At 43.6% G+C, this 14,327-nt stretch overlaps 4 protein-coding genes across 4 annotated transcripts; 2 read left to right on the top strand and 2 right to left on the bottom strand.

Moving 5' to 3' along the window:
• Positions 1 to 873: 873 nt before the first annotated feature.
• Positions 874 to 2,801, bottom strand: LOC108605661. The gene is made up of 2 exons (XM_017995448.2): positions 1,964 to 2,801; positions 874 to 1,907 (listed from the first exon to the last, which is right to left on the bottom strand). Exons 1-2 carry the CDS (start codon positions 2,422 to 2,424, stop codon positions 1,100 to 1,102), a joined length of 1,269 nt encoding a protein of 422 aa, XP_017850937.1. The 5' UTR covers positions 2,425 to 2,801; the 3' UTR covers positions 874 to 1,099.
• A 286-nt stretch (positions 2,802 to 3,087) lies between these two features.
• LOC108607020 (ribosome biogenesis protein NOP53) lies at positions 3,088 to 4,829 on the top strand. The gene is made up of 4 exons (XM_017997605.2): positions 3,088 to 3,292; positions 3,347 to 3,520; positions 3,583 to 4,323; positions 4,380 to 4,829. The coding sequence occupies exons 1-4, from the start codon at positions 3,162 to 3,164 to the stop codon at positions 4,777 to 4,779; spliced, it is 1,446 nt and encodes a 481-aa protein (XP_017853094.1). The 5' UTR covers positions 3,088 to 3,161; the 3' UTR covers positions 4,780 to 4,829.
• On the bottom strand, positions 4,780 to 8,312 carry LOC108607019 (RNA cytidine acetyltransferase). The gene is made up of 5 exons (XM_017997604.2): positions 8,079 to 8,312; positions 7,574 to 8,021; positions 6,250 to 7,519; positions 5,202 to 6,186; positions 4,780 to 4,969 (listed from the first exon to the last, which is right to left on the bottom strand). The coding sequence occupies exons 1-5, from the start codon at positions 8,279 to 8,281 to the stop codon at positions 4,852 to 4,854; spliced, it is 3,024 nt and encodes a 1,007-aa protein (XP_017853093.1). The 5' UTR covers positions 8,282 to 8,312; the 3' UTR covers positions 4,780 to 4,851.
• Positions 8,313 to 8,543: 231 nt separating this feature from the next.
• On the top strand, positions 8,544 to 9,476 carry LOC108606000 (probable U3 small nucleolar RNA-associated protein 11). Its single transcript, XM_017995822.2, has 2 exons — positions 8,544 to 9,147; positions 9,204 to 9,476. The coding sequence occupies exons 1-2, from the start codon at positions 8,656 to 8,658 to the stop codon at positions 9,417 to 9,419; spliced, it is 708 nt and encodes a 235-aa protein (XP_017851311.1). The 5' UTR covers positions 8,544 to 8,655; the 3' UTR covers positions 9,420 to 9,476.
• Positions 9,477 to 14,327: the final 4,851 nt, after the last annotated feature.

The raw sequence follows: 14,327 nt of genomic DNA, 5'->3' as shown, positions 1-14,327 counted from the left end.
ATTGATTGATCGATCAATCATCATTCAACCAATCAATTAGTCGCAATTGCACTCACAATTTTATTCAACATTGCCTTTAATCATTTGTTAACACTTGTATGCATATGATCCAAAATAAACAGCAAAAAAAAACTACACGCAAAATAATTCACATTCTATGCCGTACCAATATACAAATACACAGCTTATGTATTTATTTATTTTTTTTTCTTTTATGTATGTTATGCCAATGGGCATCGTTTCAACTACCGACGAGTTTTTTACATGCGATCGTAGAATTACAAGTAATTAAAAAAAAAATAACTAAGTTGACTTAAAAAAAATTAAGTTTCTTTTACGCTAGTGTTTCCAGCGCCAGTTCGAAACGATCGACGACCGATCGCAGCGGAGATGTTTGTAAAGGCTAAATTGTCAGCGTTAACGGTAGCGTTGAATTGCTTAATATAGATGTGGTATAGCGTCGATAGTCGCCCCTATCGATAGTGTGTGCAAAGCCATCGATAGTGCGGGAAGACAGTATGTTAATTTGAAATGGCGATATGTTCTAATATTATATGAATGCCATATTTTTATTAAAGTGTTACATAGTTTGCGTTTGCATGTGTTGGTTGCTTTCAATTTTACTGGCTAAACAATTTGTATTAAATATCACAAGCTTTTATTTATTTTCATGTTTTGTACACCAATTGCGATAGTACAGGGCTGCAATCAATGGCAACGCGATCCGGCAAGCCAACGATAGTTATCCACCTCTAATGAGCAGGGACTGAAATATTGGCGCTTTAATATTATATTTACATTAATTATTTTATTTAGAAGTTATTCGTAACTCGCAGCAGTAACAATAAGTGTACCATCAATAAAAATCAAATATTTGCTCTGAAACGAACACACAACACTGACAACATTTATTGAATATGTATGTACTTAATAATACTTGTATTTTTCTTTTGTTTTCGTCATTTGTCCAGAATTATTCAATGTAAAGAGATTGGATATTTGTAGACATTTAGGTAAATTCTTAGAAGAGAAACTTTGTACGCTTAAATTCAGCTTTTATGTACTTGTATGTATAGTTAGAATTGCACTAATTGCAGATTTACTTGATATAACCTTGGTCGATGGCATGTTTGAATATATCAGCTATGCGCTGCTGCTTGGCGGGCTCTTTAAATGGCTTAATATCCCATACATCGGTGAGCACGTTGTCCTCTTCAATAAGCTCCAAATCGGCTACTTCATCGTCGTCAATGAGCGACATGGGCAAAGACTCAATGCCCATGCCCACACCAAAGCGTCCAAACTCCTTTAGTTCTTCCTTCAACAAGTCCCAATTGATGATAGCTTCAGCATCACCGCCCAAATCAGTAATAATGTCTTGGGCACTGTTCAAATAAGCACGCAGCAGCTCATCATAGTGTTTCTCGCGCAGCTCCTGACTGGTGCAGGAATATATAAAGAATGATAGATCCAAAGCAAGCGAACAGCAACGTGCTAGCTGAAAGTCAATCATAATCATCTGCTCCGGCTTATCCTCATCGTCGTGCTTAGTAAGGAAATTGGGAGTCCAGCAGTCGCCATGCCCGAAGACGCTCAGTTTGGAGCGGGTGGAGACCAAATTGATAAGGTCATCAAAAAGCTGCGGCTGCAGAAAATTATTGGCCAGCGTCTCATACTTGGTGTTGGGAAAGATTTTGCCAACAGCATCGGTGGCCACGTTCTCGGCCAGCTGCAAAAAGCCAGAGTACCATTCGCGAGTATGCTCGCCATAGTAGGTCTCCTCCAATTCATTAGCTGCCTTCTCAAAGTTATCAGGATCCAAAGCTTTGAAGGCCAGAGCAACGCCATGGTAGCGTCCCAACGTTGCCATGGTCAACATTGCATCCTCCAAGCTAATACATTTCATGCTGCAAATGGAGCACTTTAGTAAGTTAAGAGATATGTATACGCCACAAGGACTTACCGATTGGGAGCACGATAGCCGCGAGGGCCCACATCCTCGAGAGCAATGAAATCATTTTCGCCATCGCACAACGATGCATAGCACTTGGGAAACTCCACGAATGGCTCATCGGGCTGGTCCTCCCGCCCGTCCTGGAAAGCTTCAATGGCTGGTATAACTTTAGTATAAAAGTTAATCTCGTTGCGAAAGAAGTCAGCGGAACGGAATAGACGCCGTCGATGTATATTGTCTGGCATCCCTTTGACAATGATATTGACCTCCATTTCCCTACCCTCGGGCTCTTTTATGCCATACACACACAGACGAAAAACTCTGCTCAGGTATGAGTCCCCCTTTTTTCCACCCTCGCCAAACTTGTAGGAAGTATGCTTGCTACCACCAGCCTCTCTTATTATTTCATCTAAAATTTCCTCGTTGAAGCAGATAGAGATGTCCTTGAATGTTGGTTTCGGTGCACTCATCTTGTTTACTGCTGATATGACACGTTATCAAAGCCAAATCAATTTATAGACGCACTTGTTGATTTTTTTTTTCAATTTTCTGTACACGTCAGAGTTGAGTTAGTATACATAAACTACAGTTATGCGTATTTTATGCAGTTTATGTTAATCAAGTGCGTGTGATAGACACAAGTGTTGACTGGATACTGTGCAGTGGTATCAGTAATCAATGCAATTTATGTTGATGTATGTATGCATTTGCTTAAAAGTTACGCGCCAAAAAGCCAAATGATAGCAACTTTATTGCAAATGATGACGCGTAGCTATGCGAACACTTTAGCAGACTATACATAAACTATTCACGAGCTGACATTAATAATGAAATTAATAATGCAAAGCTTAATCAAAGACAATGTTGCTTTTGCCCTTGCTGATTTAAAATTCGATTGCATCGTGTGTGTGCTACTTAACAGCTGTTGAGCATAGCAGCTGCTTATCACAACAGCTATGTTAAGTTACTCATTATTACGCATGGCTGTTTATCACAACAGCGATGTTAAGTTACACATGTTGCGCATGGCTTTGAGCCTAACATCTATGTTAAATTACACATTTTGCGCATGGCTATATAACAGCTGTTAGCATCAACCATCGATAGTTTGATAGTGTCATCGATGGTTTGACACTTCTACCGACTGCACGTGTTGGCGTTTAATCTTAAATTTTGGGTTCGCTTGTTTTTGTAACTGTAAAGCGCCATGGCTGCAGCAGCATCGATTGCAGTTAAAAGGAAGCGTATATCCAAGAAAAACAAATCTGCCTGGCGTAAAACAGACATACAAGATGTCGAACAGTTCTTGGAGCATCAGCGACAGGAGGAGCGCATTGGGTAAGCCCAACAATATGCATGTAAACAATGCGTGTTCAACAAGTTTATTTACAGCACGTTTGAGGAAAAGCAGGATGCGGATCTGTTTACCATAGATGCATCGCCGCTAAAGGCGCCGCCCAGTTTATTGAGCATAAAGCAAAAGCGTAAATTAAATGCAAAGAAACCCATGCGTACACATTTGGCGCTAGAGAATACGTCCAAGGTGCAGGATCCCATAGTTAGCCGGTAAGCTGATCTTGAGAGTAAATAAATATGAACATGTGCTCTAAGTTTATTTGTTGTTACAGCAATCATGTGAAACAAAAGCAGAATGGTCGCAATATTGAGCAGGAGGTGCGCAATCCCACCAAGCCGCGTCATCGCCAGGCCAACAGCGATCGTGCCTCGTACTATGAAAAAATGGAGAAGCGTGCCACAGATAAGCAGAGCGGCAAGCGTGTGAACAACATGGAAAAGGACATTTGGATAGAGGAAGACTTTCGTGATAAGATACCTGGACTTAAGGATGAAAAGGGCTGGATTAGCCGCAACCTGGCGCTGCACATAGCCGGCAATGTGGGCAAGAAACTGGTCAAAACACATGCCAGTCTGCATCACAAGACCACCAAAGCCAAGAAATTCGAGCCACCACATCCGGGCATGAGCTACAATCCAACGCTGCGTGCACATCAGGAGCTGATAGATACTGTCGTCGACCGCGAGACAGGCATTATAAAGAAGGAGCAACACTTGAAGCGCGTAACCACCAGTATGTTCAGCAAGGTAACGCCCGAGGAGCGTGACAAGCGGCGTCTTATGGAAATGAGCGAGGGCATGCCAGACGCTGAGCAGGAGCAAGAAGCAGCTGGCGAAGAAGCGGATGAGACAGAGGCTAAACCCACAGACAATGCTTATACCACAATCAATGCGCCCGTGGAGAATAAAAAGAAGAGCAAACAAGCGCGCAGCAAGGAGCTGAAACAAAAGGAACTGGAGCGACTGCATCAAGTGAAGAAAGCGCTCAAGAAACAGACAGCCGATCTTAATAGGTAAGAATGAATACATTCATATAAACAATCAAACTCTATTGTGTGGCTGCTTCCAGAATCAAATCCATACGCGCGGAGCTAAACGAGGAGGCTGAGGAGCTCAATGAGCTGAAGAAGCGTCGCAAGCAGACCGTGGAACGCAAAAAGTTCGAGCCCAAGCGCTTGGGTCGTCACAAGTTCGAGGAGCCCGATTTGGATGTGAATATGCCCGAGGATTTGGCCGGCAATCTGCGCAATGTGAAGGTCGAGAGCAATTTGCTTACAGATCGCTTCAAGCTGCTGCAAAAGCGCAACATGCTGCCCACGACGGTCGCAGTTACACGCAAGAAGTCAAAGGTCAAACGCTATCCGCGCAACTCGCACAAGGAGGCGGGCACTAGCTATCAAGATCTGCGGGATCAGCGCAAGGCAGCAGCAGCGGCCGCAAAGGCCAACAAGGACACCATTAAAATATAGTTGTAAAATATAATTTTTGTTTTTAATATAAAGCAACCCTACTATATTAAATCAAGTTTAACAAATTGTCAACTAAATTAGCGCCTTGCCAAATCCGCGTTTAAACTTGCCGCTCTGCTTCTTCTTCTTCTTGCTGGGCTGTGGCGACTCCTCCGACTGGTCCACAGGCGCATCCATGCGCTTTATGCCACTGCAAGCAAACAAAACAATAAGTTAGTTCCATAGACTAGAGCGAGATGGCAAGTATGTGAAAGAGAAGGCAATAGCTACATGGCATAGTAAAGAATATAAATAAATACAATATTTATTGAAAATTTAAGCACATATAACATTTCAAATAAATATTGTATTAATTTATATTACAATTTACTTAATTTAAATAAATTAATTTGGAAAATGTAAAACTGCGCTCCAATCCTCACCTTTTGACCGAGAGCAGACCGCTTGTGGCTCCTTTGCTGGCATCCTTGCCATTGCTTTGCAGCGCCTTGGACCAGTCCTCCTCACTGCCCTTGATCTGATAGTCATCGAGCGCCTCGGCCTTGAGGCGCTTCAACTCCTTGCGCTGCTGCTTGCTAATCTTCTGTGCGGACTGCTCCAGCTCATTGTCGATGGAGAGAGACAACGGCACCAGCTGCTCGCCTGTGGGCAGCTCATTCTGCTGCAGCATGCCGCCCTCGATATGCTGCTCCAGCACCTGGCGGAAGCATTGATTGCACTTCTTCATGGCATCGAAGAACTTGGCCAGCAGCTGATTGCCGGGCATGTTCAGCTCCAGCCCCAGCGCGTCCACAGTCTTGCCCTGCACGCCCAGCGCCAACAGCAGACCCTGCTGCACCAAATCCAGTTGCAGGCCATCGATGCGTCCTTGGAAATACAACTGCGCTATGTCTGTAAGCAGATCCAGGATAAGACGGAACTCGGATTGCTGGCGCGCATAGCTCTCCAAGCGCTGTAGGTCGTGCGGCAAGAAGAAAACGTCCAGTGTGTGCTTGTCCAGCGTCTTGGCGTCCACATCCTGCACTGTCTTGTTCTTGAGCAGCGCCAGACACAGCTTCGTTTCAAATTCCCTAAAGGTTTTGCCCATCAGCTTGAGCACGCGACGGCGAAAGTCCTGGAAGTAAAGACCCAACCAGGGCGTGCTCGTCTGCGTCAGCGTGTGCAGCATAATGCAGCTGTGCTCCGCCGTCAGCTCGTTGGCCTTCTGGCTGAGATAGACGGGCACAAAGCCGGCGGACTTCCAGAACTTGAGCAGCTCGGCGGTCAGGCCATAGGAGGTGCCAATGTAGTCCACATGCTCCGGTGTGCGCTCGTGCAGACGCTGCAGCAGCGTGGGTATGCGACTGCGTGGACGTATCTGCTCCTTGAGCAGGCTTAGCTCATCCTCCTCCACCTCCTCAATGCCAGCTGCCAAGCGGAGTTAACAGATGAATCAAGAGAGACAGAGACAAACAAAGTGACTGGACTTACCTTTGTGTTGTTTGGTGGGCGCATCCAGCAGATTGACATGTTGGCGCGCATAGTAGTCCTTGAGCTGTTGGATGGCACGCTTGCCATACCCCATGCGCTGATAGTTTGGATGCGTGGCCACACGCACGACGCGCACCCCGCAGAGCTTGGGAAAATCGCGATCTCCATACTGCTCCGCAATGTTCCAGGGTATCAAATCGCCCGCAGCTTTCTTGCCGCGTCCCAGCGACTCGCTAATGCTCTGCGCAGAGATTTGACCCTCCAGCGCCACTTGGACTACGACCAGAATCTCGGGCAATTGATCCATGCGCTGCACTGGGCCCAGCAGACAGAACAAATGATGCGCTGGAGCATCGCTCATCATTTGCAGATCGTTGGGTGTGTTCTTGTAATGCGAGGCGACATAAATGGAAACGAGGCGATGCAAAAAGGATTCGGCGGCCTTGTGATAGGAGAACAGAGCATCACGATCAATATAGTAAAGCTCACAGGCCTCTGGTGTGGGACAGCCGGAGCTAATGCTGGGCACGCTGCTGGCATCCAGGCACAGCAAATTGATGAGCCAGCGCTCGATGTCATCGCCGGACTGATAACGTATGGACTCATCCAGTTTCAATGGAGCACGCGCATTGTTTTCCTTCTGCAGCTGTGAAATGAGCTTCAAACTCAGCGAGCGGCCTGTGCCCTCGTAGCCATTGATGGTGCTAGCCATAAAGATTAGATACGGCCCAAGCATCTTCTTTACGAGTGGCAGTGGAATGGCTGCGGCTTCATCAATCAGCAGCAAATCGGCGGCGTTCAGCAGATGCGTATCATTGGGCGCTATATACTGGATCGTCTGGCGACTGTTGCGTGTGATATTGATGCGTATAATGGCCTTCTTGTAGTCCTGATTGGTGCTGCGTATAATTGTGTAGTCAGCATGCTCCTGATAGTCCAGCGCATCGAAGCCCTTGAGCACAAACTCGAACAGCGTAATCAAATTCTCCGGATGCGGCGAGGTGACATAGATGTTAACATAGTTGAAAGCTACAGCAGCAGCGATGGACAGACCTAAGGCAGCCGACTTGCCACGACCACGAGCTGCAGTCAAGGACATGGGCGGCTTCAGCTGTTTGTCCACCAGTGCATCAATGAACTGCGCCACAGCATTTGCCTGGTCGTAGGTCTTGCATAGCTGCACCAAAGCGCCTGCAGGCTGCACGCTTTGCAGACTTTCCTTCAGCTCCTTGAGGCTGGCCTCGTGCTCGGATTTGCCCGCATTGGCTGGCTGCAAGTATTATTACATTATTTAAACTCTATTGACTATAAGTTGCGCACTTACATTAACCGGCTCAACGTTAATCGTCTTGGAGCTTAGCGGCAGCACCGTCAAGTCATCATTGACCACCAGACAGCGTCTACAGTCCGCCAATGACAGGATTAAGCGTTCGTTGAAGCGACACGTGACTGTCTGATGCGCCTCGGTGCGGAAACGCTTGTGCACATCCATGCTCATCGTATATAGCTGCTTGAGCGACTGCATGGTCTTCAAGAGCAATATAATCAGACCGCCGCCTTCTACAGTTTCCACTGTGCGCGCTAGAAGATTGGGCGTCAGTGCCTCAAAGTCCTGCAGCACACAAACGCCATAGGTTCTGCCCAAGATGGCATGTGTCTCCGAGTAGTAGCGACCATGGATTGTTGTGGCCACACGAAACGAATCAAACAGATCCGCCTCGTTGACATCCACCTTACCCACTGCTATCTTCTTAGCGCGCTTTTTGCCATGACTAACAAAAGTATCGAAAATTAAACGGTGCCTTAGTTATTATAACATTGTTACCTACTTGGATATAGCCTCGTCTTTGTTTTTGTAGCACCAGAGCACTGTGGGACGAGCCTTCACTGTGGACTTGGTCAATATGTCATAGAGAATCGGCACTTGATCGCGCGCTTTGTCGCCAATTATAATAAACATAGTACGATGGCCCAGCTTGACGCCATTTTCAATCATCACACGTATGCGATTATCAATTTTCTTCTTAACCATATTGCTTTTATTTATGCTACAGCCAGTTTAAAAAATAAAAACAATTTCACGGTTTCAAACGCACGTGCAACTCGGCACTGTTCAAATGGTGCTGGTTGAACTATCGATGTCACTATCGATATTATTGTTGTTAAATCTAATGTGCTTATTAACGCTAAAATGTATAATTTTTAAACATTGTTAATCAAGCGTGTATTTATAAAGAATAGTGTTATTATGCAAGTCAGCTTTAAATGATCAATTAAGCCATTACATTACACTATCGATAGCTTGAATCGTTAGCAGCACAGTTAACAGTGTCTGGTCAGCTGCTGTTAGTCGGCGCACGTTTTCATAAACATTTAGTTTTGTTGACAATAACACATAATTGCAAAATGTCGTCCTGGAAGAAAGCTTCCAAGAGCAACCAAAAGGTGCACCGCGAGCGTCATCAGCCCGAGAGTCGCCAGCATCTGGGTTTGCTCGAGAAAAAGAAGGATTACAAGAAACGCGCAGTCGATGCACATCGCAAGGAGAAAACACTGAAGCTGCTGCACAAGCGCGCGCTGAACAAGAATCCCGATGAGTTCTATCATCACATGATCAACTCCAAGCTGCAGGACGACGAGCATCGTGAAAAGGATGCCAAGGATGAGCACACCGTAGAGCAAAAGGCGCTCATGGAAACGCAGGATCTTAAATATGTGCTAATGAAACTGCAGGTGGAGCGCCGCAAAATGGAGCGTCTGCGTGCCACACTTGTCGACGTAGACTCAGTTGCGGCACAAAACAAACGCTTTACTTTCGATGACAAGGGCCACAAGCGCAGGGCGGCTCCAACATTGGGCGAGCGCCTGCAAAACGGCGAGGGCGATATGCCCGCTAAGGTAAGCAACAGTCTTAAGCAACAAACTAATGGCTAACTTATACTATTCTTATACAGCCACAGCCTGCAGCCACATCAAACAGCGAAAAGCAGCAGCGTATCAATGAGCTAAATAAACGCATACAGCGCGAACGGGAGCTGAGCATTGTTAAGCAGAAATTGGAAGTGAAAAAGGCGCTCAAGCAGAAGCGTCTGCAAAAGCCCAAGAAAATAAAGGGCGGTACTAAGGACAGTGCACCAGTCTACAGATTCAGCTACGAGCGTAAGAAATAACTTAATTTCCACTATCAATGTTTATTATACGTATGCGCTTAAGATACCAATATAAGAATACATACATTATAAAAGATCGATCTATGGAAAACGTTACTTATCTTATACTGCACACCATGTACTCAAGCAGAGTGTTTGCATAACGGTGTGTGTCTGTGGTACAGCTGGTTAACAGTAGTATAGACTTGCACCCTTGCCACAAATTTACGATATTCGCGTAGTTTGTTGTAAGCGTCAATAGAAGGCGCGTTTCAAATTTGGACATAACTTTGTTAACTTAATCGCTTTTGCAATAGATGGCGCACAGTGAATTCAAATAAAATTAAATCGGCGATTGTTTAAAAAATCAACGATGTAACCATTTTTACTGGATTTTTTTGATACCGCTAAACAATTTTTAATGTATACGTTTCAAGTGTAGCACAGACACACACAAAAGCTTAACAAAAAGTTGGCTGCATTCAACTTTAATGCATTTTGCTTATAAGTTAAATAATAAGCATAAGGCAAAGCGATAGTGTTACACTATTTAACAGAATACCGGTTAATCTCAAATGCAGTCAGACCACAAAATCTCGCACCCTGGAGTTGAGTTTGACCCAAAAGTCTCTCGAATTACAAACCCAAATTGAAGCTACTTAAAAAACAAAAATCCGATTTGTGTGCGGCGAACTTTAATTTTGCTCGTTGATTCTGATTTTCGACAATTGGCTTTTGTTTTGTTGTTGTTGCTGTTGCCACAACCCTCGAGTTTAGTTTACATTGTTGTGATGGGCATATGACAAGTCCTATTAGAACCGCCCCTAGAGCAGAGCAGAGCGGCTAATGGAGCGGGGGGTGCGGGGCGGGTAAAGGTGTCAACAACGAGAATATTTTATGCATAACGCAGAGAAAATGCTGTCATCTGTTTTTATGGTTTGCCGCTTAGCTTAGTTTTGATTTAGGATTTGCGACGGCACCGGCACCGGCACCGGCAGTTGCAGTTGCAATTGCAAATTTGTTCAAACTGCTGCTGACATTTTTGGAACTGCAATTAGCTTGCAAATGAGATGTGCTGTCCTTCTGACTGCCATGCCACGCCCACATCCGTTACAGTGACGAGGCCGAAAACGTTGCACGTCACGTCACGTGACCGCACGTGTGTCCACCCAGCAGCCAGAGCTGCTGCTGCGATAAGCGACCGCTGCAAGAAATGTCAAAGACCAGCACCAGCACCAGGAGCAGGAGCAGGAGCAGCACCAGGCGCGCTCCATGGCTTTTGCTTATCTTGATTTGCCGCCGCCGTCTGTCTCAGCTTCCCACCTCAGCCAGCCAGCCAGCCAGCCAGCCAACCAACCACCACCCGCTTCTCACCTTTGGCACACGCACACAACGCAGCGGAACGCGCAACGCCCCGCACGTCAGCATCAGCGACAGCGTCGGCATCAGCGTCATCAGCATCGATGCGATGGTTTTGTTAGCGTAAATATCTTAATTCGCCGCTTCGCCGCCCTCGACACGCGTTAATCGTGTGCTTTTGACATGTGAATTTTTAAATGAAATGCGACACACACAAAATCTCACAGAATCTCTCGAACTCTCAAATCCCAAAAATATCAAAATACCTACCCACACACACACGCACACGCACACACATACGCGTGCGCTTTAAACGAATTAGCAGCTCACAAGAGGAAGAGGCGTGTTCCAAAAATATTATTTATGTTATTCCCACTTTTGAATTTTAACATTTTTGAAATACAAAAGCGACTTTTTGCTATTTAATGGGCAGTGGCAACTGATAACGTTCCATTTAAAAAAAAGGGGTTTATAAATATTACGCAACACGCCTTCACTTCTAGACAAGATTTATGGCTCATAGCTTCTTTTATTACTTATTAGCTATTACTTACATTTTTATATTATATTATATATTATTTATTTTTATTGAACTATTAATTTATTATCTTGTATTATCCAATGCAATAATTCTGCCTAGCCAACATTATTTATTTAATTCTAAAAATAGCAGCAATGCTTTAAATTTAAAAATATATTAAAGCAAAGATTAAAATTAAAAATTATTAGTTTAAATTGAGGAGCTAACTTTATGCATTAAACAATAATAAGCTCTAAGCATAGGCTGTTAAATTTAAATTATAATTACTTATCATTTAAATTATCAGCATTACTTTGATAAAATATATTCAATTACACTTAAATTTAATTTAAGCCTAACGATTAGGCTCAAGTGCATAACTTAACTTTAAAATCTAATATTATTGCTTAAAAATTAGTCGGTTCATTAGAATTTTATACATAGAAAAGTCTTAAGTTTCGAAAAGCGTTTTAAAACTTTTACTTAGACTCTTAAATTTATAAATTGTATAGCAGATAATTGAAAAACAATTGCAGCTTGACTTTGCAGGCAGATACTAACAATTAAAGCTTATATAGAATATATATATGATATGTGCTTGTCAGCTTGTCAACTGATGGCTAAAGAGCTTTCTTGAAAATATGCAGACTGGGCTTAAACCTTTTTTTAAAATATGCCGAGTGGGGAAATTAGTTTAGAGCGGCTGACAGGTGCGCAAAGAGTAGAGCAGGCAACAGATCGAAAGTGGGGTGGGCAGCAGTTAAATGTCCACGCAGGACTATTAATATAAACACCAACGAGGAGTCAACAGGCGCTGAGGCTAAAGTCGATTGCCAACCCCTTTGCCAGGCTAGGAGAGCTCGCTCCGAATAAAAATTACATACATATGTAAAAATCGTTGAGTGGAGTGGAGTGGAGTGGAGTGAACTGAAGTTGGGCAATGCTAACGAGAGGAATGAGAGCAGAGAATCCGTCCCAGGCGATGTGTTATTTTTATTTTCATTTTCATTTTTATTGTGCGAGTTAACTTTGAAGTGTCGCGTCGGATGTGCGGGGAGTACCTTGGCTCTCAACCCTCCATAAACTTGAGGCCGCCTGTCAGTCAGTCAGTCAGGCAGTCAGGCAGTCAGTCAGTTTGGTAACCACGATAGAAACGAGGCAACCCCTAAATTGACCTTTAAAACTCCCAAATGCGCAATTTATCATTTCCTCGCCGAGGAGAAAACCATAGCAATGCCCACTCCGCAGAGGGTTAACAACCAAACAAGTCCCTGCTGGTGTGAGAGAGCGAACGAGCGAGCGAGCGAGTGAGCGAACGTACGCTCACTTCCATTGCTGATGGGCAGCTTCTGACAAGAGTCCGCCCGTCCGTCCGTCTGCATATCCGTTCGTCTGTCTGGCCCATCAATCGTTTAGAATGATGTGCGCCGGGGCCGAGACCCAGACCCAGACCCAGACCGAGAGGCCATAACGTTTGAGCGATAACAGTGCAACGACAGCGATTGCGACGATTGCGAGCTGCGAACTGCGCTCAGGCTCAGCGACAGCAGCCCAGACACCAAATCTCTGATACATCAGATGCGTCCCGAGACGAGGATTAAGCGCCCGTAAAGCGCCCACACCCAAACAAAAAAAAAAATATCGTTTGACTTCAGCCTATGCGCCCTTTCACACATTCGTACTTAGTTTACTTTTTGGCAGCTATAAAACAAATAGCATAAGCGTTGAGCTATAGTTTTTTTTATTTTATAAGCTTAGCATGGGTATTTAATATGATAAGCAAATGAAGATAACATTGATATTGGATTAGAAGCAAACTTTATAAGTTTGTTGTATTTGTTGTAGACTTGCAAATTATTTAAGGCAGTAAAATAAAGCAATAGCTGTTTAAATAGTTAGAAAGAAAAATTAAGGCAAGCTCTGTAAGTTTATTAAATAACAGAACTATCGTAGTTAATAGCAATAGAAAGAAACAAAGTAAAGTGCTTGCAACATTTAGAATTTCAATTTAATTAAACTTAAATAAATATTTTATACACACTTGCTACTTATTTAATTATTATTTATTTGTGTGCATAAACAGCAATGTCTTGTAAAAATAATTAATATATTTTAAAGCGTCTGTTTATTTATTTTTTGTTGCTATCTTAGCTGCGTTTAAATTTTAATCTCTTGCTTGCAATTAAAAATTCTTGCAGCAACTTATTAGAAATCACATAGCCAACTACTCTCTCTGCCTTTCCCCCCCTCTCTCTCTCTCTCTCTCTCTCTCTCTTTAGCTTTTTGCTGTTTCTTAGAAATGACCCACCTTAACTAATTTATCTAGTTAGTTAGTTAGTTGGAATTGTTGGCTAATCAAAAGCTGTTTGAACATTCTTTTATATATTTATTTAGTTAATTATGCAAGCGCTAATTGGAATATTTATAAATACGCAGAAATATAAAAATAGGCAGACACTAGAGACTTTGACAAAATAAATTAAATTTAAAATATTTACAAAAATTATAAATGCTACAACATAATTTTTATATAATAACAATAACTATTTATTCAACAACTAGCAATACTTAAGCGCAGCTATGTCTATATATGTATGTGTGTGTGTGTGTGTGTGTGTGTTTGGGGGGCATAACCCCAAGACGTTATCATCATCATTAATAATGCACAGTTTACCTTAAGAGGATTCTCAACGCCTACCCAAGATAATAAGTAAGGAAGGACACACAATAAGCGCAACTCCACTCCAGCCCCCACCCCCACCCCCAGCTCCGACTACGACTCCAAACAAAAGCAAATATGAATATATGGGAATAGTTTAGTTGTTGTTTGCTAGGTTAGCTTGGATCGGGTTGGGTTTGGGTTTTCGGTTTGGGTTTGGGTGAGCAGCACGCCCTAATTTTGTCGAGGGCTTATTATTAACTAGCTCGCTGAACTTTCGCTTTTGTTGCCTTTTATGTGTGTCAAAACGGGGGCTGGCTGCTGCCTGCTGTCGGTCGGTGGGCGTGGCTGCAGTTAACGGCAACAACATCTGTGAAGATGCTGAACGAAA

This window comes from Drosophila busckii, chromosome X (genome assembly GCF_011750605.1).
Source record: "Drosophila busckii strain San Diego stock center, stock number 13000-0081.31 chromosome X, ASM1175060v1, whole genome shotgun sequence".
NCBI classification, from domain to species: Eukaryota; Metazoa; Arthropoda; class Insecta; order Diptera; family Drosophilidae; genus Drosophila; species Drosophila busckii.
The sequence above is the reverse complement of the archived record's forward strand: the minus strand, read 5'-3'. Positions and strand labels throughout refer to the sequence as shown.